Source organism: Podarcis raffonei, chromosome 17 (assembly GCF_027172205.1).
Source record: "Podarcis raffonei isolate rPodRaf1 chromosome 17, rPodRaf1.pri, whole genome shotgun sequence".
Classification (NCBI taxonomy): domain Eukaryota; kingdom Metazoa; phylum Chordata; class Lepidosauria; order Squamata; family Lacertidae; genus Podarcis; species Podarcis raffonei.
Window position 1 is genome coordinate 7,265,670 of NC_070618.1, and position 27,276 is coordinate 7,292,945.

Below are 27,276 nucleotides of genomic sequence, written 5' to 3' on the forward strand. Positions count from 1 at the left end.
ATCAATAACTCAGTTTACAACGCTTTATATAATAACAGCGCTGGATAGTTTGCCAGTATTAAATAACGGATAATTAGACGCAGCTTTTGGTTGTGCTAGCTAAGTTGCTGAAAGAAACGAGCATGTCCTTCGTTTTTTGCTCTTGCAAGAATAATAAATAAAAGACGCATGAATCTGAGCTTCCAAGTTCAAGGGCATACGATAATCTAGCTCGCGATGATTTATCGCTCAAGGTCTTTATCTTGCAGGAGTTTGCGCCAGTCCTGGGCAACTTGCTGTAAACCTCAAAGCACTTCCGACCAGGCATTTGCGGGCATTCGCTGGTACCGGGGGACATCGCGGGAATCAAGGCTGCAAACCCATTAAATCTGTGCGGGCTTGCAAAAAGGCGAATGCGTGCATTCAAGTTGCCCAGCGCAGCGACTTCTAGCAGCTGTACAGGAAAGAGACGGGTTTTGCGCAGCATTTGATCTCGCATGACCATAGCTGTCAACGTTTCCCTTTTTTTTTAAAGGGAAATCCCCTTATTCCGAATAGGATTCCTCGCAAGAAAAGGGAAAAGTTGACAGCTATGCGCAGGACAGCTATTGACATGCCGTTGCGCATCCTGCTTCTGTAAGATGTCCTTTCCCTATAAGTAAAATTAAAATAAAATAGGCGCAGGCAACTGGGTTGGTTTATTGGGGGTGGATAGGAAATCTACAGCCAGGTATTACAGTATTAGGACCAGCTTAAAGCGTCGCAAAATAAGCCGCAAACTTTCGAGCTCTCCAGGGGGGGGAAATCGCCCTCGCCTCGGGCAAGAACGTGGAATATTTCTTGGAGAAAGACACGCTTCCCCCGCCAAGCGCGCAGCGGCGGAATGCATTGTTGCCTTCCTTTCCGCTCCTTCGCGGCTTGCCATGCCGGGACTGCCTGGCACCGCCCCGCCCCAGCCGACCAGGAAACAGCCGCTGCTCGCTGGCTCGATCCTTGCCCCATAACATTTGCGGCCGTTTGACCAGGAAGCGGATCGGGCCCTTTGCAGGCGCAGCTGCTTCTGCCGAAGTCCGCTCGGAGGGCGAGTGAAGGTAAGAGCTGAAAGAGTGACTTGCTTGCTTGATTGGGCAAATTTGGGTATACTTTACGCACATGCAGTCCTCCTCTGTTGAGTGGGGTTTGTTTGTTTTCCCCCCAACTCCCTTAGCGACGCCACTTTTCTTACTTGAAGGACTGAGCTGGGTAGTTTTTGACAGCAGGAAAGAAAGCAGTTCAACAGGTGAAGCATGGAGGTACTGTGATAGGCAGGAGTGCCAGCCAGCTTGGCCCTGTGTCAGGTGACAGCAAAAAACTGCCAGGTTTTCAGACGGGGCAATTAGAATAAGATCTACTATTTGATTGTTAATGTAAACCTCCAAAATGTATTTTGTACAGTTAAGTTTTTAACTCTGTCTTCAGTAAAGGTAAAGATAAAGGGACCCCTGACCACTAGGTCCAGTCGTGGCCGACTCTGGGGTTGCGGCGCTCATCTCGCTTTATTAGCTGAGGGAGCCGGCGTACAGCTTCCGGGTCATGTGGCCAGCATGACGAAGCCGCTTCTGGCGAACCAGAGCAGCGCATGGAAACGCTGTTTACCTTTCCGCTGGATCTACTTGCACTTTGACGTGCTTTTGTGTTTTTTTTTAATAAAATATTTATTAGAGTTTTCCATTTTATACAAACAAAGAGAAAAAAGTAAAAAGAAAACATAATAAAAACACACAAAGTTCACAACTTATTTTTCAGTAACATATTTCCCTGACTTCCTCATACCTCCCCTTCTTGTATTCCAGTTCAAATTATTTGTCCAGCAAATCCTTATCTCATAGCATTACAGCTAAAAAACACCTTATTTTCTCTCCAACATCTTAAATTATTGTAGCTTAGACTTTTACTTATTAAAAAAACCCATTTTTTCATATTCTTTTATACCATTACAGCTAGAAACCACTTGATTTCAATCCAACATCATTCAACATTCATTAATATTGCAGTATTTCTGTAAATAGTCCTTAAATTTCTTCCAATCTTCTTCTGCCGACTCTTCTCCCTGGTCGCGGATTCTGCCAGTCATTTCTGCCAATCACTTTGACGTGCTTTCGAACTGCTAGGTTGGCAGGAGCAGGGACTGAGCAACGGGAGCTCACCCCGCCAAGGGGATTCGAACCGCGACCTTCTGATGGGCACGTCCTAGGCTCTGTGGTTTAACCCACAGCGCCGCCCGCGTCCCTTCTGTCCCTTCTGTCGCCAGTACATCTTGTTTTATTTTATTGCTATGGCTGATGCAGATAAAGATTCTTCTGATCTGATCTGATCTTGGCCCCATGACCGGGGGTGTCCAGGACCATGGGCGCCATGCAATGTGTGCATGGCCCTGGCTGGCACGAAACTTTGTGGGTGCCCAGCCCCTTCATGGGGAATTTTGTGGATGTTCAGGCACCCAGGGCCCCAGGGAGTTGGCGCCTGCGGCAATGATAGGTGAGGGAAACTGCGCTGTTTATTTTTGTTAGCCAGTTCAGTGGCCCAAGGGGGTAGGTTGTTGAGAGCTAATGTGGCTGAGGTGTTTGCTTGAGACACCTCCTCACCCCACCCCTCATCTATCCCAACACTCGTTTTGTGCAAGTGCTTTTGTTTCTTAGCTCCAGTAACCCCTCCTTTTTGCATTAAATGAATAATTTTATTGGATCAGGGGGTGCCAACTTGAATAAAATATGGGCGGGCAGGTGGGCAGGTAAGCTCCGCCCTTCATAATCAACCACATAATGCAACACACACACACAACATTTGAATGGCAATGCCCATCAACTGGGGGAGGGGTCTCAAATATTTTATGGGAGGCCAAAGGGATCTTGGCCCCTAGGAGTTGGCTCCTATTTATGGGACATGTCATGCTCCTCCTAGAGTAGTTTGTCCACCTTTGGTCCCCACCCTGCACTCGGTGCTCACCTGTGGCTCCTAGAAGCTGTCAGGATGCAGCCACACCCCAGGAAATGGCTCTGGCTGGCCAACCAAACCAGTTGAGGGAAGCTGATGGGTCTCAAACTCTCAGTCAGTTAGGGACTTCTCCTGCATGTGAAGAAGGCTCTGGTGGGTTGAGTGGACAAGACCAATAGTAGGTCCAAGGGTCAAGAAGACAGTGTCTGTAGGTGCAGTAGAGGGACGTGAGGGGCAGATGGGACTCGTCTACCTGGGAACTTAGTCCATCTAGGAGAAGGTAATCTGATCCTAAACTTCTGCTGCCTTGTGGGATATTTTGGGGAGAAGAAAAAACTGAGCCAGCCCTACACAAATCTGATGAGAGCCAGTGTGGTGTAGTGGTTAAGAGCGGTGGACTCGTAATCTGGTGAACCGGGTTCGCTTCCTTGCTCCTCCAGATGCAGCTGCTGGGTGACCTTGGGCCAGTCACACTTCTCTGAAGTCTCTCAGCCCCACTCACCTCACAGAGCGTTTGTTGTGGGGGAGGAAGGGAAAGGAGAATGTTAGCCGCTTTGAGACTCCTTCGGGTAGTGATAAAGCGGGATATCAAATCCAAACTCTTACATGTGAACATGGCTATCATATCACCCCTTAACCTCCTCTTAGCCTGGAGAAGAGGAGGTTAAGGGGTGATATGATAGCCATGTTCAAATATATAAAAGGATGTCACATAGAGGAGGGAGAAAGGTTGTTTTCTGCTGCTCCAGAGAAGCGGACACGGAGCAATGGATCCAAACTACAAGAAAGAAGATTCCACCTAAACATTAGGAAGAACTTCCTGACAGTAAGAGCTGTTCGACAGTGGAATTTGCTGCCAAGGAGTGTGGTGGAGTCTCCTTCTTTGGAGGTCTTTAAGCAGAGGCTTGACAACCATATGTCAGGAGTGCTCTGATGGTGTTTCCTGCTTGGCAGGGGGTTGGACTCGATGGCCCTTGTGGTCTCTTCCAACTCTATGATTCTATGATTCTTCTTCTTCTTCTGGAGTGGAGTCCTTAAGATGGTTGGATGGTACCTTGTACACCTCCTTCCAGCAACTCCTGCAGCAAGCTGGTGCCAAAAGTATTGCTCTCCTTTCCTTTGGACCACATCAGTGAAGTCAAGAGAGGGGTCTTGTCGTCTGGGCACCCCAGGACCTCCACACACACTGCCCAGGCTTGTGCACTTTGGTGCAGTAATTGTAATGTGCTAAGTGCTGCATGGTTTCAGTCGTGGTTTTTACTGCTGCTTTTCTGTCTTGCATCTTATTTTATTGTATTGCAGCCTGCATTCCACAGGAAGCAAATTGAAAGACAAGATAATACAATATAAGAAATGAAATCCCCATACAGCTAAATATCAATGGGAATGTTGAAGGTGGCCCGGCCGTGGGTCACCTGAATGAAGCTTGTGGTCCAAAGACCACAGTCTGGAACCCCTGTACTAGGTGATTCAAGGCAGCTAGAAACATGTAAAATTTAAATCTATAAAAAGAGGAACAATAAAATGCAACCAAAGCAGTATAATAAAAGCAGCAGGAATATAATAAGAGCAGCAGCTGATAAAACCTCAGCAAACCTGCAGCAAAATTACCCAGCCTTCTTACTCGGCCAGCCACAATCCCTCCTGAAATAATCTTAATGTCCTTAGCTAGTTTGGTTTACATAGGAGGACATTCCACAGCAACTGGAAAAACATTTCCTTTTCCCCCCACCTGCTGCACTTTAGTTTAGGAACAGGATCTCTGATGCTGGACAAAGTTCACAGGAAGGCATATACATATATGGGATAAGGTGGTCCTTCAAGCATCAGTCATGGGCTGTTTAATGCTTAAGCATCAGCACCCATAAGTGGCCCTGGAAATGAAGAGGAAGGCAATTGGGGGTGGGAGGGACAACAGCAGAGTTACATGCGTCAGCCCAGCCCCAGGCAACAGGCATTTTGAACCCGTTGAAGTTTCAGGACGCCTTTCAAGGGCTGCCCTTACCCCCACAACTGACAGTATGTGGCTGAAAAGTGGCATTGCACATTAATGGCATGATATACTGGTAAGCTACCCAAGAAACTCTGGGAACGAGAAATTCTGACTAGCAGTTATTGAACAGAGGTAGAAACCAACCCACCTGGCAAGCAGGCTGATTTCCTGGAGCTACTTCTATTTTTTTCACACACTCACTGCTTGTGGTTTTGTTATGTACTGAGTTGAATAGGATCCAAAAGGCAGCAATAGGATTCAGAATGCAGCAGTCTGATTGGTCCTAGAACAATGCAGCAGTATGATTGGTCTGCAGGAGCCACCCAATCCAGCTCCAGGTGGAAGGGAATCCGCAACCTGATTGGCCTACAGGAGAACCCCAGAATTAGCCAATCACGTGCGGCCCATTGTGTAAATAATGTATATAAAGCAGATATTTGGGGTGAACTTTCATTCCTCACTACTATGAGCTGAATAAAGAGCATGAAATCCACACTCGACTTCGAGTATATTTCAGGTTTGTCTCCATTGCCATGTGAGTTGCGTGACGACCTCCGTACATGCGAGGAAGCTGTTTGGAGAAGCAGAAGTGCTGCCAGATTTGGGCTGTGGAAGGAACTTTGCCGAGAGGCACGTCTTTCTATTAATCAGCAGATATCTTGAACTGTGGGACTTACATGCATGTAGCATATGCTTTCTTTCTCAGCAACATTATCTTGGGCTGTTTTGTCTTTCGCTGTTTGCATTCCAGCAACACAAGATCTGCCCTGCGGTGGAGTATGGAGCCGGATTCTGAGAGCAGAGATTGCCTTGTGGCCAGAACTTCCAGTAACCCCGAAGAGGAAAAAGCAGAGGATACTGAGAGCGGCATCAGTTGCGCCCGAGACGGAGGTCGGCCTCCTTCCAGGGAAAATAGGGAGAATGTAGATCTGAAACCTGGCAGAGAAACCCCCAAGAAACAACTCTGTGGCTATTTAAACAAATTTTCTGCAAAAGCCCCAATCAAGACCTGGAAGTCGCGTTGGTTCGTCTACGATGAAAACAAATGCAACTTACTTTACTACAGGACAGCACAGGACATGAACCCTCTGGGAAGCATAGAGCTATCCAGCGCTAGCTTTGATCTTAAGGTGGGAGCGGAAGAGGGCGTTTTTGAAATCAGGACCCCCAGCAAAGCATTTATCCTTCAGGTATGTGGAATACATGGCTGGTTTGGGCTAGTGGTGGGGCAATGTGCATGTTGCGGCTGGTGGCATGCAATGGGACTTGCGCTCATAGGGTGACCTAAATGGATCTTGGACAGGGATCTACCCTTTGTGCTCAACTGAAAGTATGGAAACAAAAGCAGACTAGCCGTACTAGTGTTGGTGGATAAATTATTTGGATTCCTTGTCCTGGAGACTTGATGCTCTTGGGGGTTTCCACAGAGCTGAAGCTGTGAATTTCCTGAATTAGCCTAGGACTTGCCGATCAGAAGGTCAGCGGTTCGAATCCCTGCGACGGGGTGAGCTCCCGTTGCTCGGTCCCTGCTCCTGCCAACCTAGCAGTTTGAAAGCACATCAAAGTGCAAGTAGATAAATAGGTACCACTCTGGTGGGAAGGTAAATGGTGTTTCCATGTGCTGCTCTGTTTCGCCAGAAGCGGCTTAGTCATGCTGGCCACATGACCCGGAAGCTGTACGCCAGCTCCCTTGGCCAATAAAGCGAGATGAGTGCAGCAACCCCAGAGTCGGCCATGACTGAACCTAATGGTCAGGGGTCCCTTTACCTTTACCTTTAGGACATGTTATAACCAGTGTTTTACTATTGTGTCCAAAGAACTGGGAGCATTTATATACAGGAGAGGTAAACATGTTTTTCTCCATTTAACACACATTTTAACATCTCTATCACCATTGAGAAGCCAGCATTATCTTGGTGTAGTTTACACAGCTACATCCAATTGTAGCTGAATGTTCAGTTAACCAGAATCCCAATCTTCTCCTGTTCTGACATTTAAGTTCTTGGCTGCAGACTCTTGGAGGACAAAAAATAATAAAATTAGCATGCAGAGCCAAGTTTAAATAATCCCTATTTTTTAATATTGGCAGAAGATAAAGGAGTTGGAACCTTCGGGTTGCATGAACTTCACAATTTTCTCTTCCCTTTACAAAATATCCTGATTCACGGTTTGAGGAGAAGAAGAAAGCTCTTGTCTTCAGGAAATTGCCTTAAACATGATTTCCTAGTGAATTTTTTCTTAAAGCAGAAGACAACCCTAATAATTCATGGCAGTATCCTGAACTCCTGAGACCATTAGTATCCTCTGCCTCAAAGATTATTAAAACAATACAAGTATGTTACTTTTGCTGATTGTTGGTGGGGAAGACTTTCTTGTATGTTATTATCATTTTAGACAACACACTCAGTCTACATGGCATTTTACACTGGATGCATTTGTACATAACACTCGGCCATGGTTTGTTCAACAAATCACGAGTTGTCCTGCAGATGATTAAGCAAGCCACAGTTTGTTTCCCAGCCACTCTTGCCTCATGCCTCTGTAGCTTGGCAAATGTCTGCGGTGGGCTGTCCTGATAAGCCATGGCTGAGCAGGGCTGTTAAGTTTGTAGTTAAAACAAGCCATAGTTCACGAGCTGCCAACAAGCCATGGCTTCAAATTGTGGTTTGTTACCAGAAAACAAACCATGGCTAGTCTGGGTTTGGATGTTCAGAAAAAACACATGCCGAAACAAACCATGGATTACTGTTGTGTGCAGAGCAAGCCGTTGTTTCATAAGTGAAAATCACACACACACAAAAGCAGATGCGGTAGACTGACCCACCTGCTAAAGGCTGAGGGAGCTAGATTTTTGTCAGTTCAAATGCCGGCCACGTCTTTTTGACAAGGGGTTCCTCAGTTTAGGCCCTAGTGGTTGATGATGGGAGATGGCACATCCACCGCACTGAATATTCATATTGAATTTTTAACTTTATTTTGATTGCTACTTTTATTTCTTTTCTTTTTTTATTGTATTACAATTTGGATTTAGTGAATGCAACAAAATAGAATATATAAGAAGCCAAAGAAGCAATCAAAACACAATTTAAAAATCATTCGGCGTCTAGCACAGAACATTACAATGGTTACAACAGGCAAAAAAATCATTAAGTAAGCCTGCCAAAACTCAGTAATTTTCATGTAGTCCATGGGGCGGGAAGCTTGGAAACCACAGCACTAGGCCCTGTGCTTGCACAGGGAAGCCGAACTTACACTGCGTCAAAACCTCCCCAATTATACTGGATTTTGGTAAGTCCATGGTCTGTTGTGATGAGGTTGGGTTTGTCGCTGAAGTCTATCTGTTGTGGAATTTAGCTGTATCTGTAGGCAACTCCCTGAGTTACAAAGATCCTGTATTTAATAATTCCCCCCCCCCCCAATTGAACTTTAGGCTGTCGACAAACAGACCATGATATACTGGTTGCAGCAGTTGCAGATAAAACGCTGGGAGTTCTGTAGTAACCAGACTAGAAGTCCGGCAGAGGATGACACAGATTTCCCCTGTGTGAATGACGCCATACTTAACAATAGTAAGTAGCAGCAGAGCAAATGTGTTGCCCCCCACCCCTACCCCAGGGGACAGGATTATTTCACCAGTGCTGGTTTAGTTGGTGCTGCATAAATTCGGTCATTTAGCAGGGCTTGATCCTACAAATATTAATGCAAACAGAATTCTGACAGGGCTGAGACTTGTGAGAGAGAGAGTGTGTGTGTGTGTGAGAGAGAGAGAGAGAGAGAGAGAGATAGCGTGCGCACGTGTGAGAGAATCTGCTTCCTCACTGCGCACAAATTGCACAACATCAGCCTAAGTGCTAAAGTAGGGTTTGCTAACTTCTTTTTAGTTTGAGGACCACAGTCACCCTAGGAAAACTCCCCAGTGGTGGCTGTAGCCTCAAGTGGTACATGCACAGCGCACACAAGACACAGCTTCCTCTCCTCAGCTGATTAATGCAGATCAGCTGAGGAGCAGCTCATCTTATGATAAATGGCATGACCAGGGAGGGGCAGATTAGTATCCCTGTCAGGGTGCTGGACTGGCAAAGAGGTTTATATCTCTTCACCCTTGCTATCCTCATCTCTATCCCCACTGTCACTGCCAAAAATTGGTGGGGTCTGGGAACAAGGGCACAGAAAAAAATGCTTGGGTGACTGGATCAGGCATATTAGTTGCCATGGGTGACTAAACACAGCAGGCCAACTCTCCAGCGGAGGACAACAACAACAAAAAAGAAAATGCAGGCAGATGTTCCATGAGGGGGGGGAATTCGGACAGTAGAACAATACCTTTCACTGGAGGCCACAATGTAGGGAGCAAGCTTTAGAGTTCAGCAGAGCTCTTCATCAAGCTGGATGTTAGGCGAAACAGCACAAAAAAGGGAAGGATAATATTCTGGCATGCAGAGAAACCAAAGTCTGTAATTTTGATGGATGGCTTTCTGGAATGGAGACAATGCTATGCAGACTTCAGCCCAAACCTTTATGTATCTACTCTGAAGTAAGCGCCACAGAGTTTAATGCAGCTGACATCTAGTTAAGTGTGTCTGTGTTCACATTGCTGCTGTGCTGACTCTGCATCCAGCACACTCTCTCTGCTAATTTTTGAAGCTGCAGTCGCATGCCGCAAACTACGATCCATATTGATCCTGTAGTTTCTTAACAAATACTGCTGTTTTGTGTGTGTATGTTTTAAACTGGCTTCAGTCCGATTAGAAAACTTGATGTGGAGTAAGTACTAATGTGAGCAACATCCTAACAGCCATCGCACAAGTGCAGATGACGATTTAGTGAACAGGAAAACCGGGGGGGGGGGGTTGCAAGGATGGGGAAACCAAACAGGTCACCTGCATCAGGTGAAGACGTCCCTGCCCCATCTGTCATGCAAAGAACTCCAGGCAAATGTAGCTTGAAATTCTGCAGGGCACCAGCTGGGAAATGACCTAACTGTGTTTTAAGCCGCGAATGTGAATAACATGCCCTCAGATTATAGCCGTGCCTTCTGCAAAAAAACAAACAAACAGAAAACACCTCTGGAGGCCATAAGAGGCAATGCTCCTCTCGGTTTATAAACATGCCAGCAATTATTTGGAAATATCAAAAGTAGAGGCCTCCAGTGTCTGCCTGCTCAAGTTCTGGACTTGCCTGGGCATGTGAGAATTTTTGAAGCTGACCACTCCACCCCGGCTAGCCTAGTTCTCCATAGCGGTTGCAGAAATGCTTCTTAAAAGTCAGCCAAAATGGGTATCTCATTTGCCCCAAATGGGTGGCAGTATTTGTGTAAGGGACACGGGTGGCGCTTTGGGTGAAACCACAGAGCCTAGGACTTGCCGATCAGAAGGTCGGTGGTTCGAATCCCCGCGATGGGGTGAGCTCCCATTGCTCGGTCCCTGCTCCTGCCAACCTAGCAGTTTGAAAGCACATCAAAGTGCAAGTAGATAAATAGGTACCGCTCTGGCGGGAAGGTAAACGGCATTTCCGTGCGCTGCTCTGGTTCGCCAGAAGTGGCTTGGTCATGCTGGCCACATGACCCGGAATCTGTACACCGGCTCCCTCGGCCAATAAAGCGAGATGAGCGCCGCAACCCCAGAGTCGGCCACGACTGGACCTAATGGTCAGGGGTCCCTTTACCTTTACCTTATTTGTGTAACAGACAGCAGAGAATGCACTGGTAGCAGTTCTCTCTCCCTGCTGTGCTTGATGCACCTATAACTTTAGCTTGGGTGTGTCTGAATCCCATTGATTCTGCTGGTTTGTTTGTTTTTTCCCTCCATAGCAGAGGCAGAACATGAGTTTTTGCCCCCTGTGAAAACCCCCACAGATGTCGTCGGCCCGAAGGCAGCCTCTCTCCCAGCGCCTCTGCAGCCTTCTCACGCTCTTCAGAACATCTCCCTCAAGCATCCTTGGATTGAAATACAGTAACTGTTTTTATCTCTCTTTTTTGAATTTCTGGAAACTAGCTGTGTTAAGTCTCTTGCACCACTAGCAGCAGAGTCTTTTTGACATCTCGAGGACTAACAAATGCTCCTTTGTGTCCTGAGTTTTGAAAGGCGAGAGCCAAACAGATGGCCTGAAAGAGGAACCCTGCTGTAGGCAGGGGGAAGATGTTGTTATGGAAGGTGACATTATACTTTTTTTAAAAAAGCAAAATTATTAATATGCTTAAATGTGTATTTTAGCTTTATTAAATGAAAACGGGAAAGGCTTGAAAGTGCACAACTTGCATTGATCAACTCCTGTAAGCATTTATGGCTCAATCACTATTTCAGTAAACTCACAGATGTTGCATAAGAACTTAAGGAAAGCTGTGCTGCATCCAGTCAAGGACCCCTCTAGCTAAACCATATTCCTGCGTTGCAGGGGGTTGCACTAGGTCAGGGTTTCCTAAATTTGGGTCTCCAGCTCTTTTTGGACTACATCTCCCATCATCCCTAGCTGGTGGTCAGGAATGATGGGAATTGTAGTCCCAAAAAACCAGCAGGAGACCTCAGTTTGGGAAACTCTGGACTAGATGATCCTCAGGGTCTCTTCCAACATTACAAATCTTGGATTCTGTGTCCATGAAGGACTTGAATAAAACATTGTGCTCCCCACCCAACAGCTGTTTCTCCCTAGCAACCAGGGAGAAACAAGGTTAGTCAGAAGCAAAAATGTGGGGAAGTAAACATTGTGCAGGAGCAAAGAATTCCCCCATGAACCTTCCTCTTTGTTCATATTACATTCAAATAGAATATTTAGGCGCAACTGTAATGTTTGAGTTTTGTACGATTTTGTGCAGATTCCTCTGTTGCGCATATGCTTGTACCTCACTTGATCTCTTTACATATGATCAATATACACTTGATGACGTACTGCTGAATGTGTGAACCAGCTCCAGGAAGTGACATTGTACAGTGGTACCTCGGGTTACATACGCTTCAGGTTACAGACTCTGCTAACCCAGAAATAGTGCTTCAGGTTATGCACTTTGCTTCAGGATGAGAACAGAAATTGTGCTCCGGCGGCACAGCAGCAGCAAGAGGCCCCATTAGCTAAAGTGGTGCTTCAGGTTAAGAACAGTTTCAGGTTAAGTACGGACCTCCGGAACGAATTAAGTACTTAACCTGAGGTACCACTATATTTGAAGAATGATGATACAGTCATCAGATGACGAGCATGCATGTATGAACCCGGCCCTAAGTGAGTCGAAGTCCTGTGAGTTTGCAACAGCTGGGAGCAATGGCTACTAAATGAAAAAACCGTCCGAAGTCACTAGGAAACGACTGGATGTTGTTGCAGGAAGATGTTGCATTGTGGCATGAGTGTACCAAAACAGCCAGCGGCATTTAAGCGTTATTAATTCACAGGTTCTGTCTAACCATTCCCATGCGCTTCTGTGCTTCTAGGAACACAGTGCATAATCTTTATGGTAGCTGGCAGAGCCGGAGGGACAATGGTGGCATGTCTTGTTTTGAGGGGATCCAAGATGACCTTGAAAACGCAGCCGATGAAGAGCAGGTAGAAACTGAAGCAGAAGATGCAGGTACTTGTTTCTGCACGACAGTGAGAACATTTGAAAATAGCATTGTTTACTTGTTAGTCTCAGGGCCAGATTTAAATTTGATGAGGCCCTAAGCCACTGAAGAGGGACGCGGGTGGCGCTGTGGGTTAAACCACAGAGCCTAGGACTTGCCGATCAGAAGGTCGGCAGTTCGAATCCCCGCAACAGGGTGAGCTCCCATTGAGGAGATTTTACCCCTCCCATTCCAAGAATCTGCTGATGTTCTCTGCTGATTCTCCAGAGAGGAAGGGGGCGGTTTCTGCTCACTACTTATTCCTCTCTAGCCTCACATCAAGAGAGAGACTGAGTGTTAGAGTGTTATCTCTGTATAGATAAGGTTGCTGCTAAGAGCAGCTGCAGACACTCAGTGCAGTTCAACTTCTCCATTTAGCTCTGTATATAGTTTGTATGATAGTTGTAGATAGAATAAAAGTAGTTATTCTACAGAGCTGTTCTCCGAGTGGTTTGTGCTCTGCTGTACTCTGCTGTGCAACGACTGTCTTCAGGAGTGAATCTGGTGCCCACAGCTCTGAGTTGTGAGTCCACAGCACTTAGACCTGTTCCTGTGCAGAAGGTGGTCTCTGGAAGTGCTACCCCAGCTCGCCTGGCCCAGTTGGGCTGAAGTGGATGAGTCCAGTCGGTGGCACTGGCTCAAGGGCGATGCTGACACACATTGCTCGGTCCCTGCTCCTGCCAACCTAGCAGTTCGAAAGCACCTCAAGGTGCAAGCAGATAAATAGGTACCGCTCTGGCGGGAAGGTAAACGGCGTTTCCGTGCACTGCTCTGGTTCGCCAGAAGCGGCTTAGTCATGCTGGCCACATGACCCGGAAGCTGTACACCGGCTCCCTCGGCCAATAAAGCGAGATGAGCGCCGCAACCCCAGAGTCGGCCACAACTGGACCTAGTGGTCAGGGGTCCCTTTACCTTTTAAGCCACTGAAGGTAATGGGGCCCTTTATATGTCCAGCTGTCCTTTGTCAACAACAAATTGTCGCTTTTTTGTGTTGAATATGTTGAATGGTAATTTATGGACCTAATAGGCACCTAAAGCCATTTGCACATGCGGAATGTAGGCACCTTATATATAGAAATGAGCAAACCAGTGATATTTTAGGGAGCAGGCTAGCAGGCGGGGTCCATGACTTACATCATAGGAGCCTACACAACACAAAACACTGTTGCTGTTTTATTTTATTTGTTTTTTATCTTATATTTTGGAAATGTACACCCAGTTTTTTTCCCCTTTAAATTTTTTTGGGGGGCCAAGAAGGTGGGGCCATAAGCTATAGCTTGTTTAGCTTATACATTAATCCGGCACTGGTTATTCTGCACAGCTGTGAGGGAGAAACTGGGAAAAGTGAGCACAAAAGCCTTCATTGAAGCCTCTGGGATTTATTCTGAGTAAATATCAGGGTTTAATTAAGCATTTCTAGGTAACCCGGGCATAGACCCATGATAGCACAAACTTGCAAAAACATTTGCACATGCTAAGATGCACCTATAGATGCAAATGTCCAACTTTCAGATGTGGGGGCGGGGAACATCTGACTCGAATTTCTATAATACCTTGCTGTGTGAATTCTGGGCCCAGTATGCAGTACAGTGGTACCTTGGTACTCAAACGCCTTAGTTCCCAAACCCCGAAAACCTGGAAGTAAGTGTTCCGGTTTTCAAACATTTTTCAGAAGCCAAATGGCCCATGCAGCTGTCGGCTATTGTTTCTGGGGCACCTGCACCAATCAGAAGCTGCGAATTGGTTTTCGAACATTTCGGAAGTCTAATGGACTTCCAGAATGGATTAAGTTTGGCGCTTTTGTTTTGCTATTTTGCATTTTTGTTTTTGAGGCTTTTTTGGTTAATTTGTTTTTGTGACTGTGTGGAATCCAGTTCAGCTACTGATTGGTTGTGTGACTGCGGAAATGGATAAAAGCCACCTATCCAAACAATGACTATCATCAGTCTGGGTAAAAAAAAATAAAAAAATAATTTTTCTCATCTACAATACTGTCTTATTTATTTTATATTATATTATTCTATTATATTATTCTATTATATTACTAAGTATTATAGTAACAGCAACTGATTATTGCTTTCAAGTTATGGATCAGTGGCCTTGTTCAATAGTAAAATTCATGTTAAATTGCTGTTTTAGGGGTTGTTTTTAAAAGTCTGGAACGGATTAATCCATTTTGCATTACTTTCTATGGGAAAGCGCGCCTTGGTTTTGGAACGCTTTGGTTTTGGAACAGACTTCCAGAACGGATTAAATTTGAGAACCAAGGTACCACTGTACTGGATTTTCTAGACCTAGAATGCATGGATCAGGCCCTTCTTCCTACCTCCAGTCTGCTGGCGAAAAGTGCTGCTTATGTACTCATTAGAAGTAAAACAAGCCTTGTCTAATATCGAACATTGCTTTCTCTCTCACTCAAATTTTGTCCATCTAGCCGTTTCTCACTCACTCACCCACCTCATCTTGCTATTGCAAATACACACAAGTTGCCAGTCAATACCACCCACATAGGAATAACGGTAACCACAGATCAAAACAATCTGTGCCACCACTGGAAAGCAGGAACGTGTCCTATCTTCTTTTCTTCCTCAGGCGCAACAGAGATGCAGAAGGATCCAAAGTCAAGGCTAAAACCACCTTTGGTTAGAAAAGACAAAAAGGAAAGCAGGAGTTTGCGTTGTTTTGCTGAAGGGGCAAGAGATGGGAGAACAGCTTCTCTTCAGCACCAAATTTTGGTCCTTGAAGAGGATGTCAAAGCTCAGAAGGTAATCCTGCCCTGACATGTGTGTTTGGTATGGATGGAGTCACCATACCATTTTGATCTATGGGTTAATGTGCTTAATTGCCTTTTGATCTTGACACAATATTGTACAAGAAAGGTGTGTTTCTGCCTCATGCATTACTGTTGTTGGCAAGAGAAGAACAGGACCAAACATGTGCTGTCTGGAGCTGATGAGAGCTGTCGTCCGAAACATCTGGAGGGCACCATGTTGGCAAACGCTGCATTAGAAGGTATTATGAAAGGAAACACACCCATCTTCTCTTCTAGCATCTAAATACTGTGCCCCAAGTCCATATTGTAATTTGCCTTTTTTTCTGGGCTCTGGTAGAAGGGTCATTCTAGAGCTATAGTGTGTTTCCTCTCTACTAGGTTGTGGTAGAGGGATGGTTGTGGAACCAAGGTTGGAAAATGGTTAGAATACTTGTGTGGTTGTGCCCAGGTACTGGAGAACTGTTCAGAGTTACAACTAAGAGGGATACTGCCAGTATAGCTTGAAGAACATGAGCCAACAGTGTGACGCGGCAGCTAAAAAAGTCAGTGCAATTCTGGGCTGCATCAATAGGAGTATAGCATCTAGATCAAGGGAAGTAATAGTGCCACTGTATTCTGCTCTGGTCAGACCTCACCTGGAGTACTGTGTCCAGTTCTGGGCACCACAGTTCAAGAAGGACACTGACAAACTGGAACGTGTCCAGAGGAGGGCAACCAAAATGGTCAAAGGCCTGGAAACGATGCCTTATGAGGAACGGCTAAGGGAGCTGGGCATGTTTAGCCTGGAGAAGAGGAGGTTAAGGGGTGATATGATAGCCATGTTCAAATATATAAAAGGATGTCATATAGAGGAGGGAGAAAGGTTGTTTTCTGCTGCTCCAGAGAAGCGGACACGGAGCAATGGATCCAAACTACAAGAAAGAAGATTCCACCTAAACATTAGGAAGAACTTCCTGACAGTAAGAGCTGTTTGACAGTGGAATTTGCTGCCAAGGAGTGTGGTGGAGTCTCCTTCTTTGGAGGTCTTTAAAGCAGAGGCTTGACAACCATATGTCAGGAGTGCTCTGATGGTGTTTCCTGCTTGGCAGGGGGCTGGACTCGATGGCCCTTGTGGTCTCTTCCAATTCTATGATTCTATGATTCTAAGAACCGATTTCTCTCTAGTAACTCACAGAGGCACCAACCTACACAAGCCTAACAGTGGGTCACAGACTGAGTGATTGCATCAGCCTGTGATACAGACTCCCCGCTGGAAACTGCATTTCCTGTGCAACTGCTGAAGGACAACGTTGTTCCTGATATTTTGGAGGAAAACTGAAGTTAGAACATCTAAGCTATTATGAAATACAAGCTGATTCTCTAATGGTGCTCTTAGGTTTTTTTCATGGTGAGGCCGTCAAATGGTTTCTAAAATACCGTAAGTTGAATTCTTGGAGGAACAAAAATCTGATTGTTTTATGGAAGACTGGTGGCGGCCATATTTGGTATCTAAATCTTGCCAATTTAAACATGATTATACAGCTGAAGTTTAAAAAAAACCACACTAAGAAAACACTTTTCTTATACATTTCATTTAAACTGGTAAATTATTCAGCGTCTTAATTCGAAGATTATGATTTTTATCATTTTGTTGCAGGATCAATGTAAATTTAACTAGCCTGTAGTTAACGCCTCATTTGTGCTTCTAGAATATTGGCACAGCATCAACTCTCTGAATCTTGGGGATTTCCTCCAGAACTGTATCTGAAGATCCAGTTACAGAAAGGTAGCCGTGTTGGTCTGCCATAGTCAAAACAAAAAATTTTTTTCCCTTCCAGTAGCACCTTAAAGACCAACTAAGTTAGTTCTTGGTATGAGCTTTCATGTGCATGCACACTAAAGCATGCACACTAAAGCTCATACCAAGAACTAACTTAGTTGGTCTTTAAGGTGCTACTGGAAGGAAAAAATTTTTTTGTTGTTGTATCTGAAGAATCATTGTGGCTTACTGTCCTCACTAATTATAGTTGGAATGGAAAATTAGCTCATCCTCATATGATAGAAATGCATCATTCTTTGTTCCTTTCCAGATACAGAAATGTATGTTTGATCACTTTGGAATCGTGTGCTTCCTCCAAGTTGTTCAGAGTATGACTTATAAAGCTGCCTTTAGAAAATTAAGGGTTCCCCCCCATGTTTACTTTTACAGGAACTGGTTAAGCTTCTCCACAAAGCCCTGGAGGCAGCCCAGCAAGAGAAGCGAGAGTCCTGCAGGTACCTGGTCACAGCAAAGGAGGAGGATAGGCTGGAGCTGGTGAGGCACAAAGTGAGGCAGATTGCCGAGCTGAATAAACAGGTTGAAGCGCTGGAGATGGAGAAAAAGGAGCTGGAGCAGGGCCTGGCTTTGAAGGACGAGCACATTGGGGAGCTGAAGGCCCACGTGCAGCTCCTGATGGACAAAAACCAGGCCAAGCAACAAGTAATTCTGAAGCTGACGGAGCAACTCGCCAGAGACATGCCTGACTCTGTTGGGGAGGCAGACACCATTCCCATGGAGACCTTGTACAAGCAGCAGGAAGAGATTGAACATTTGAAGGTACTCTGAGGCAAATGGTGCAATGGCAGGCTCAGCCCTACCATTGGGGAGAGCCTTGGAGAGCATATGTGTTGGGGGCAGCACAACAGTAAATGCCTCTTTTGTCCCCTATCCCTTGTCTGTTGCTGCACAAGCTGTCCTGGGGCCCCTTATCTGTCCTGATGATTCAGGTACTATCCCATCCCTGGTGTTGAAGGAAAAATTAACTGCTAGTCTCGTCAGCTTCCATACCTGGGAGGGGGCACCATCTCTGGTGGCAAAATGCTTTGGCCTGGGTACAGGAGGAGGTGACGATTATGACCTTACTCCTTCCACAGTTGCACCTTGGTGATATGTTATCCCATCGTTCTATACCTCTGTTTTATTTTTGTGGCAAGTCTGTGTGTACCACGATACCATAGCAGCTCCTTTAAAAAACAGCCCTGAATATGATATTGAGCAGAGGATTCAGTCTCCTTTTAAAAAAATAAAAATCACTGTGCTCCTTCATCCCAAAGGAGCCCTCAACATCTTTTTTTTTTAAATTAATTTTTATTCAAATTTCCAATAACCATTCCAATTACAATTTAACATCCAATTTAACTTATACATCTTTTAGACTTCCATCAGCCTATCTGGCAATTTTCATATTTATCACAACTTCTCACATTCCTTAAATTTATGTTGCACTTTAACAATCCTTATTTTATCTTCTCCTTTAAGCGACATTTCTATCTATTCTTTTCACAGAGCTTCCTGAAATCCAACAAGCGTTATTTCCTGATCACACACAGTTTTGATATACTCTGTAAATTTATTCCAGTCCTCGGTGAATCTCTGATCGCGTTGGTTTCGAATTTTTCCCGTTAATTTGTCCATTTCTGCATATTCCATCAGTTTCATTCTCTATTCTTCCCTCATTGGCATTTCTTCCTGTTTCCATTTTTGGGCCAACAAGATTCTGGCTGCTGTAACTGCATATCTAAATAACTTCACATCTTTCTTTTCAACATCATTACCTAATATGCCTAGTAACAATGCTTCTGGTTTCTTAACAAAGGTATATTTCAACATTTTTTTCATCTCGTTATAAATCATTTCCCAAAAGCATTTCAACATCTGGAGTGCACCAGGTTGGAGATGTAATGTTTTCTATCTGTCTGCAAAATAGGACTTTCTGTTGCTTTTTGTCACCAGTGCCTTGGCCTGTTTGAGGAGCCATGGAAAGAGTCCAACAACAACACAGTTTGCCCCCATCTTTCTGTCAGACACCATTTGTCCATTCATAAACCCAACAGATTTCTTGGGTGTACAAATTACAGTTGTGCCAACAGGTTATTTCTACGTGTCGCATCTTGTCTTTTTGCCAGGATGACTTAGAAGCGTACAAGATTCAGAACCAATTTCTGAACTGCGAAATCCACCAGGTTACGAAAATCTGGAGCACGGTAGCGCAGAAAGAGAAGACCCTACTGATGAAGGTAAAAAGCAAAGTCTTTTTAAAAGTCCAGTGTTTGTGCTTTAGGCCCCATCTGCACTATACATCTACTGTATAACAGTATTATACGACTTTAAAACATCTGTAGCTTTCCCCCAAAGAACTGTAGTTTGTTGAAAGTGCTGATGATTTTTAGGAGACCCCTATTCCTCTCCCTTCGCATAGCTATGATTCCCAGAGTTCCCTGGGAAGAGGGAACCACTCTGAGAATTCCCAGAATTTGGGGGTGAGAGGGGAGTCAAGGTGCTTTAAATGTGTGTTGAATGTGAGGTGTGGATCTTTGTGTTGGTTCTCTGTGTGTTTGCCTGTGATGCTCTCCAGCTTTCTAGGAGCCAACCTCAGCTGTCTGACCTTAGGTTGCTTGTGGCTACTTCTGAGCATAACACAACAACAGGAAGCCATAGTCATATTCTGACTGCAACACTTTTTTAAATTCCAGTGTGCTCGTCTGCAAGCCCACAACTGCCAAATTGAGAGCAAGTACCTGATGATTCTGCGGAAGCTGCAAGGCCTACCGGACTTTGCCAGTGAACATGTGGAAATGCTGAAGGGCCTTATCCAGGAAGCACTTCAGTGGGGTGTGAAGGAGGAAGCCATGATCCCTGTACATCTGAGCCCAATCAAGTAATGGCTGTGTGTGTGTGTTTAAAATAGATGCAGCGCTCTTTTATTTTCACCAGGCTCGCTGTTTCTGGAATATGATGCTGGTCTAGATGGGTCTGATTCATCAGACAATCCTTATATTCTTACTGTCCGTGAGCTGTCATTGGCAGATTATCAGCTAAAGCTTTATTTGATAATCCTATTTTTAATCCACAAAGGCACATTTTCACTTGTGGGGCTGCGAGGTGAGGGTAGACTCGCTTACATTATGAGGTTACCTTTGATTTTGGTGTGTTACTGTAGCAGAGAAAGGCAAAAGAAAATATGAGCTGGTTTTTCCTTCAGTCAGTGGTAGCATTTTATATTATTCTTAAACTGTACATTATCTTACTTTTTTATTGTCAAAAAGGCACCTACATTAAGATCTTTGGCAAGATACATTTTTAAAAATAATGATAATAATAGTTATTAGAAAGTTTACAAACTTTTCTTTAATTAATTTGACAGCTCTAGAACTTGATGTTTTCCCCATATTCTTCTCTTTTGACCGTTCAGCCAGTATGATGACTATGGGTTTATGACAATTCCTGAGTACGAAGCTGCGGACTGGAAGCTTCTGGCAAAAATCCAGGCTCTGGAGATCAAATCCAGTAATCTCCTGAACCAGGATTCCATGGAAAAAACTCTCTCTGACCGGTGGAATAATCTTGGGGAACTAACTCCCTCCTCAGAGCTAAAGAGCTTGCTGCGCTGTGGCGTCCCAATAGACCACCGCCAACGAGTGTGGAGATGGATTGTGAGCAGGCGGGTACAGCACGTTCGCTCTCCAGGCCATTACCAAAACTTGCTCCAGAAGTGTGAAGCCGCTGAGCACCCAGCTTCCCGACAGATTGAACTGGATCTGCCTCGCACGCTCACCAACAACAGGCACTTCAATTCACCCGCTTCCCAGCTTCTTCCCAAACTCCGAAGGATTTTGCTTGCATTCTCTCTGCAAAATCCCACCATTGGCTATTGCCAGGGACTGAACAGGTAAAGGGTGCTAGCTCATTGCTGACCTTTTTAAACTCTATGTTTGCAACAAATATTAGGGTCAGTAAAAATAATAATTTACAGTGGTATAATAATAATTTACAGTGGTACCTTGTTACTCGAACGGTGTGGCTCCTGAAAAAATCGGCTCTGAATGCCGCAAACCCAGAAGTGAGTGTTCCTGTTTGCGAACGTTTTTTGGAAGCCAAACGTCCAACGTGGCTTCCAATTGGCTGCAGGAAGCTCCTGCAGCCAACTGAAAGCCACGCCTTGGTTTTTTAACCATTTTGGGAGTCGAATGGACTCCCAGAACAGATTAAGTTCAAGAACCAAGATACCACTGTAGTGTTGTTGTTGTTGTTGTTCTTGTTGTTATTATTTAATTGAATTTGTATACCACCCTATACCCGGAGGTCTCAGGGTAGTCCACAGAACAAGATCAACGTAAAAACCAAAATATATAGTATCAAAATAAAAACAACCCACTAACACCCCCATCTGACCAGATTGCCCCAGCCACTATGGGTAGCTCCCAACACAATATTAAAAACACACTAAAACACCAAACATTAAAAAGTTCCCTATACAATCAAAGTATAATGTGAAAAATTAGTCATGAGATGTATTTGACAATGACTCCAGCTGGAACTGCTGTGTTCTGACAAAGCTATAGGCGTACATGAAACCATTCAAACAGCCAAATGTTTTCTTGTGCCTGTTTGCACTTGTGCTGCTGAAAAGATGAGCTGCTCTTACTCAAAAGTTGCCAACCTTTTTTTGGGCCCAGGGGCCATGGTCATATTGGGAATGTTGAGAGAGTATCATGGTCACCAGGGAGAAAATGGCTGCCAGGAGCGTGTGGCATAACACAAAATGGCTGCTGCATCTGAAAGAGAGACTGAGAAATGATGTGGGCACTGCTGCCACCACGCTGCCCCACCAACTACCCACAGTCAATGGGGGAAAGGCACTCACCTCAGCTTACTCTGCACTCACTTGTCAAGAAAAGCTATTTGTATCCCTCCTCTGTTCAGAACAGGTGTGTTTCCAATTTTGGCTACCAGTGAAATATGTGCATGCAGCATGTTTAAGAGAGTTGTGTTCAGTGCAGGAAAAGCCAGTGCAAACAGAAACTGACCAGGAAGATCAGATAGTCTCTTGTGTACTGTAGCTTTTTGAAGGAATATTAACTGAGACCTTTTGCAAGACACCATAGAAAGAACCGCCAGGGCACCATAGTAAGAAGTGGCAGCTACTATGGCACCTGTTTTATAGTTCCATTAACAAGTGGGCTGTCTATTTACCACATGTAGTGTTAAGTTTCAGAAGAAACTTCCTGCTTCTTCGCCATTTTCCTCTTGTGGGAATTTTCCAGCTTGAAGGACCGTAGCTGTAAGACCTGCCTGCCATTGTTGCCTGCTTTCCTTAACAGTGATGTCTCTTTATTCATCCCAGATTGGCAGCCATTGCACTACTGGTTCTAGAGGAAGAGGAAATCGCTTTCTGGTGTCTAGTTCATATCACTGAAAACCTAATGCCTCCAGATTATTTTGGCAACACACTAATAGGCTCACAAGTAAGTCTGGGACTCCACACCAAGCCGTACAATAGGATAGTCATGGGTGAAAGAAAAACGGGTTGTTTTAAAAGGATTGCATATCCTTATGATGGAAGTGGTGCTTCTAGAGGGAAAATTCCAACGCACTTCACATAGGTGTTGGCACAGGCCTGGCTTACATCGTTCTGCGATTCATGTTAAACTAGGCAGTTGATTACTTAACAAAATAATGGAACTTCACACCTAATCCAGTGGTTTGCATGTCAAGAATCAAACTGTCCTTAAAACTAATTAATTTCTTCTTCACTGTGGCCTAATTTGGACATAATGCAAAGCCAAACTTGTTTGGCATAAAGTTACACATAAACCATTCAATTGTAGCTCATACCAATGCTATCATCAGTACCATGGGATCCTAGGATTACCCGTTTTTTAAAGGTATTTTTTTTAGGGGGGAGTGCAAAAAACCCCTTTTGGTATCACAGAAGGAACCTATGGGAGAGTCAGTAACACACACACACTTAAGAAAAAAATGACCAAAGGGAGCGGGGTTTGGAGGGACGCACACAAAAATCATTTTGTAACCACAATGCAAGACGAAATTAATTCGTTCTGCGAGTTTTTTCGTCTTGCGATTTTTTTCGTCTTGCGAAGCACGGTTTCGGAAAAGTTTTGGAAAAGCTTCAAAAATCACCAAAGTCTTCAAAAACCTCAAAAAAGGCTACCACACCGCGTGCTATGAGTTGCTCCTCGAAGTCAAGTCCCAACTGTATTAACGGTTTTAAGAAAAGGAAACAAACTTGCAAGATGTTTCCGTCTTGCGAAGCAAGCCCATAGGGAAAATCGTCTTGCAAAGCAACTCAAAAAACCAAAAACCCTTTCGTCTTGCGAGTTTTCCGCCTTGCGAGGCATTCGTCTTGCGAGGTACCACTGTATCAGAGTGGGGAAGCTTTGGAAGCAGATTTTGTGCTCGTTCTCTTGGTTCTGCCTCCACTGCAGAAAGTATAACCATAGCATGTGTGTGTATCTCTATAACTGTACTGTGCCGCAAGTCGAAAGTTTTGATTTTGTGAGATTGGTCAGGTGTTTACGAGTACAATTAACCCCTGCGGATTTTGGAGGAGTCTGAGAAGGTGCTGATAAAGCATCCTTTCAAATATGGTTATTGGTTCTTATTGATGTTTTGCTGAATCCAGGTGGATCAAAGAGTCTTTAAAGATTTCTTGTCAGAGAAGCTTCCCAGGCTCGCAGCTCATCTGGAGCAGCACCGAATCGACTTGGGCCTGGTGACCTTCAATTGGTTCTTGGTTGTATTTGTAGACAGTCTTGTTAGCGATATCCTCTTCAGGCTTTGGGATGCCTTTCTCTATGAAGGTACTAAGGTAAGTGTATCCTTGCCTCCTATCCCTCCTACATTCTCACTTCATATATCAGTCTCTGCAGAGATGTTTTAGCAACCAGGCATTTAGGACAAGCTATGTGTCTATTGAACCTGTTTCTTCCTGCCTCAGTGATGTTACCTTTATCATCTGTGTGGCTCTGACTCCATCCCTCCTATGACATCCCCGTCAGCCATGTTTTTCTTTGTCCCAGGTGATATTCCGTTACGCTCTGGCAATATTTAAATACAACGAAGAAGCGATACTGAGGATCCAGGACAGCCTGGAAATTTACCAGTACATGCGTTTTTTCACCAAAACCATCTGTGATGGCAGGTAAGGATGATGTCAGGAAGTGTTTCGGATGGGGATTGTGGTTGTCAGGTGACAGTTTGTCATTCAGAGAACTGGAAAAATTCAAAAACTGGGATTGAGGCAGGCACAGATCAGGAATAAGCAATAGCAAGAGACTGATTTATAAAACCCCTGCTTACAAATGGAACACACTTGAACAGGGCGGAAAGGGTGAAATGGCTGCTGAGTGATACTGATGACTTCATAACTTATAAAGTAGCACTATGTGCATTGGCAGCTAAGAAGATCAGGAGAAAAGAACTAAATAAAATAGCGGTGAATTGCAAAGGTGATTCGGACATTTAAGCTGGCACATTCTATCTGAGAACCCCCTGCTATATTATAGCATATGCAACAAATAATTTCTAGGAGATGTGACCGTGGTTCATTGTATTCACAGTCCCTGATGTTTTTATGGTTTTTATGGTTATTGTTGTCTTTCTTTTTGTTTCCTTTGCGAATGATGCCATGGCCTTTGGTTAGTGCAATAAAGTTGATGATGATGATGATGATGATGAATAGCATTGACGCCATGTTTATCTGAGGCAAATCAGAGGCTAGGAACCAAACCAAGTACAGCTAGGTTAGGGCTAAAGTGAAACCTTTTTCTCTCACACACAGACACATGCTGGAGCCATTTCCCTCATACTGATGTGCAACACTGCATATGAGGTGCTGATCAGATGGGGAAATGTTCGCACTCCAGTTGTGTGGGGGCAGCACCACAGGGAAGTGGCTTCCACATTACTGAAGGTAATGGGGCCCTTTATATGTGATAGTTTAGGGAGAGGGCTAGCAGGCGGGGCCCATTACTTACATCATAGGAGCCTACACAACACAAAACACTGCTGCTGTATGTAGGTTTTATTTTATTTGTTAGTTATCTTATATTTTGGAAATGTACACCCAGTTTTTTCCTTTAATTTTTTTCAGGGGCCCCCAAGAGAGTGGGGCCCTAAGCTATAGCTTGTTTAGCTTATACATAAATCCGGCACTTCCCATAGCCTGCCTTGTTCCCCTAAATAAGCCTTAGGTGCAGTGGAGGACGCTGTCCCTTTGCCAGTGTTTAAGAATCCACCTCAAATCCAGTACATAAAAGGAGCAACATTTTGACCATGACTTCAGACAGTAAAATTACTTGGGGCAGCCCTGTAATTTAGTCCAGTAGACTTGGCCTTGTGCTCACCCTAAAACATTCCCCAGAATCTTCTGTAATGAAGAGAGGTTCCTTCCTTAGCAGAAAAAGAATTGTGGAAAATACCAGTAGTAAATTTTGAAATACTGTTTTAGAACAGTGGTGCAGAGAACCAGTAAATTGGTCTGACACAGAGCTGCATCTAAGGTTGTTCCTAATCTTATGTGGCCTGAAATATGAGGGCTTGGTGCAGAGAAGACCCAGAGCTTTGATCCTGGGTGACACTTTCTGCCTCTGGAAGACAAACCTCTTTCAGAAATCCTGCCCCATTTTTGTGAGGGAAGCCAAAAGAGAATGTAGAATTCCCACAAGTCTCTCTTCAATGTCTACTTAGTCCAAGCTACCTTTAAAAATTCTGGCTCATATGCTTGCCCTCTTCCAGGAAGCTGATGAACATCGCCTTCAGTGACATGAACCCATTTCCCATGAAAGTTTTACAAAATCGGCGCCGAGTGTACAGGTTAAAACTGGAGTCTGAGATGAGAGAACTGGAGCAGATAAAAGTCGAGTACATGAAGGAACAAGCAGAACATGCTGCCAGCAACTCGAATGGAGCCGTGAGTGAGGATGAAGAAGATATGTAACTCCAGTTTCCTCCTCACAGCTGGCCTTCAAACATAAATTTTCACTACTTTGGAAACAAAAAAGTGTTAACACTAGCTACCCATGAGCAAAGATGCACTGGATTGTCTTCAAGTGAATTGGAAAAAAATCATGTACTTTGGAAGCCTTGTTTCTCACTTAGGCCTTTTCTTGACGTAGTGTGTAGTGTACAATATTTCCAAAAAGTCACCGCACCAGAAAATCTCTACAGTCTGCTTCCCTTTTTGGATAACATCAGGTATTGTAGATCACAATTTAGAGGTCTGTCCCCATTCCTCAACCCACAATCCATCACTCTGGGCCTGTGTGGTTTCTGTACTCACAGATATGAATTAAATACCTGAGACAACAAGCTAGTGAAGTACCAGCACTTAACTATCTTCTGGTCTCTTCATGAGGACCAGTCATGTGTCTGTGCATACATTTATTTTATTTTTTAGGTACCCCTGCCCGTACGGGCCAGTCTTGATAGACTCTGGGGTTGTGCGCCCATCTCACTTAAGAGGCCGGGAGCCAGCGCTGTCCGGAGACACTTCTGGGTCACGTGGCCAGCGTGACAAAGCTGCATCTGGCGAGCCAGCGCAGCACACGGAAACGCCGTTTACCTTCCCGCCAGTAAGCGGTCCCTATTTATCTACTTGCACCTGGGGGTGCTTTCGAACTGCTAGGTTGGCAGGCGCTGGGACCGAGCAGCGGGAGCGCACCCCACCGCGGGGATTCGAACCGCCGACCTTTCGATCGGCAAGCCCTAGGCACTGAGGCTTTTACCCACAGCGCCACCCGCGTCCCCTCTGTGCATACATACACACACTCAGATAAATGTCCCTGACTGGATGTGCTAATCAGTGGATTTGGAGTTGATTTCCATATACATTTCACACCCTAAACTTTATGTGAAATTCTTTTCCTTCTGCTTTTCTGGTTTTGTAAAGAATTGGCGATGTGGTACATATATGCACGTACACAGAAACTACCAAAAATCACTTGCTGGACAGGATTCCTGATCAGCCCGCTTAGAGGGGATATTCTCATGTTTGCTTAGCACCCTGTCCATGAGTTTTCGGATATTTCACATCTTCTCTCAACCCCCACTCCCAAATGCATGTACTTAGTGTGGCTCTACATTAGGTGCTCACCAGTAGAAATCACTTTACAATAAATCTATGTAGGAGTGCCATAGCGGCAAAAAAATGCCA

At 44.7% G+C, this 27,276-nt stretch overlaps 1 protein-coding gene across 2 annotated transcripts; it reads left to right on the forward strand.

The window, feature by feature from the left end:
* The first annotated feature begins 588 nt into the window (after window positions 1-588).
* TBC1D2 (TBC1 domain family member 2) lies at window positions 589-26,432 on the forward strand. 2 transcript variants are annotated; one of them, XM_053370897.1, is made up of 14 exons: window positions 590-1,070; window positions 5,697-6,135; window positions 8,376-8,514; window positions 10,755-10,896; window positions 12,364-12,500; window positions 15,124-15,296; window positions 17,493-17,879; window positions 19,229-19,339; window positions 19,796-19,980; window positions 20,515-20,991; window positions 22,447-22,567; window positions 23,746-23,931; window positions 24,143-24,264; window positions 25,860-26,432. In XM_053370897.1, exons 2-14 carry the CDS (start codon window positions 5,725-5,727, stop codon window positions 26,059-26,061), a joined length of 2,793 nt encoding a protein of 930 aa, XP_053226872.1. In that variant the 5' UTR covers window positions 590-1,070; window positions 5,697-5,724; the 3' UTR covers window positions 26,062-26,432. The 2 variants fall into 2 exon arrangements, with proteins under 2 accessions (XP_053226873.1, XP_053226872.1); XM_053370898.1 differs by lacking the exon at window positions 23,746-23,931 and having other exon boundaries at window positions 589-1,070.
* The last annotated feature ends 844 nt before the right edge of the window (window positions 26,433-27,276 follow it).

Bases quoted from the DNA above. Each gene is read 5' to 3' on its own strand.
- TBC1D2 (XM_053370897.1), top strand. From the start codon at position 5,725: ATGGAGCCGGATTCTGAGAGCAGAGATTGCCTTGTGGCCAGAACTTCC. The intron at 10,897-12,363 runs GTAACTGTTTTT...CTGTGCTTCTAG, and splicing joins CATCCTTGGATTGAAATACA to GAACACAGTGCATAATCTTT. The intron at 17,880-19,228 runs GTACTCTGAGGC...TCTTTTTGCCAG, and splicing joins AAGAGATTGAACATTTGAAG to GATGACTTAGAAGCGTACAA.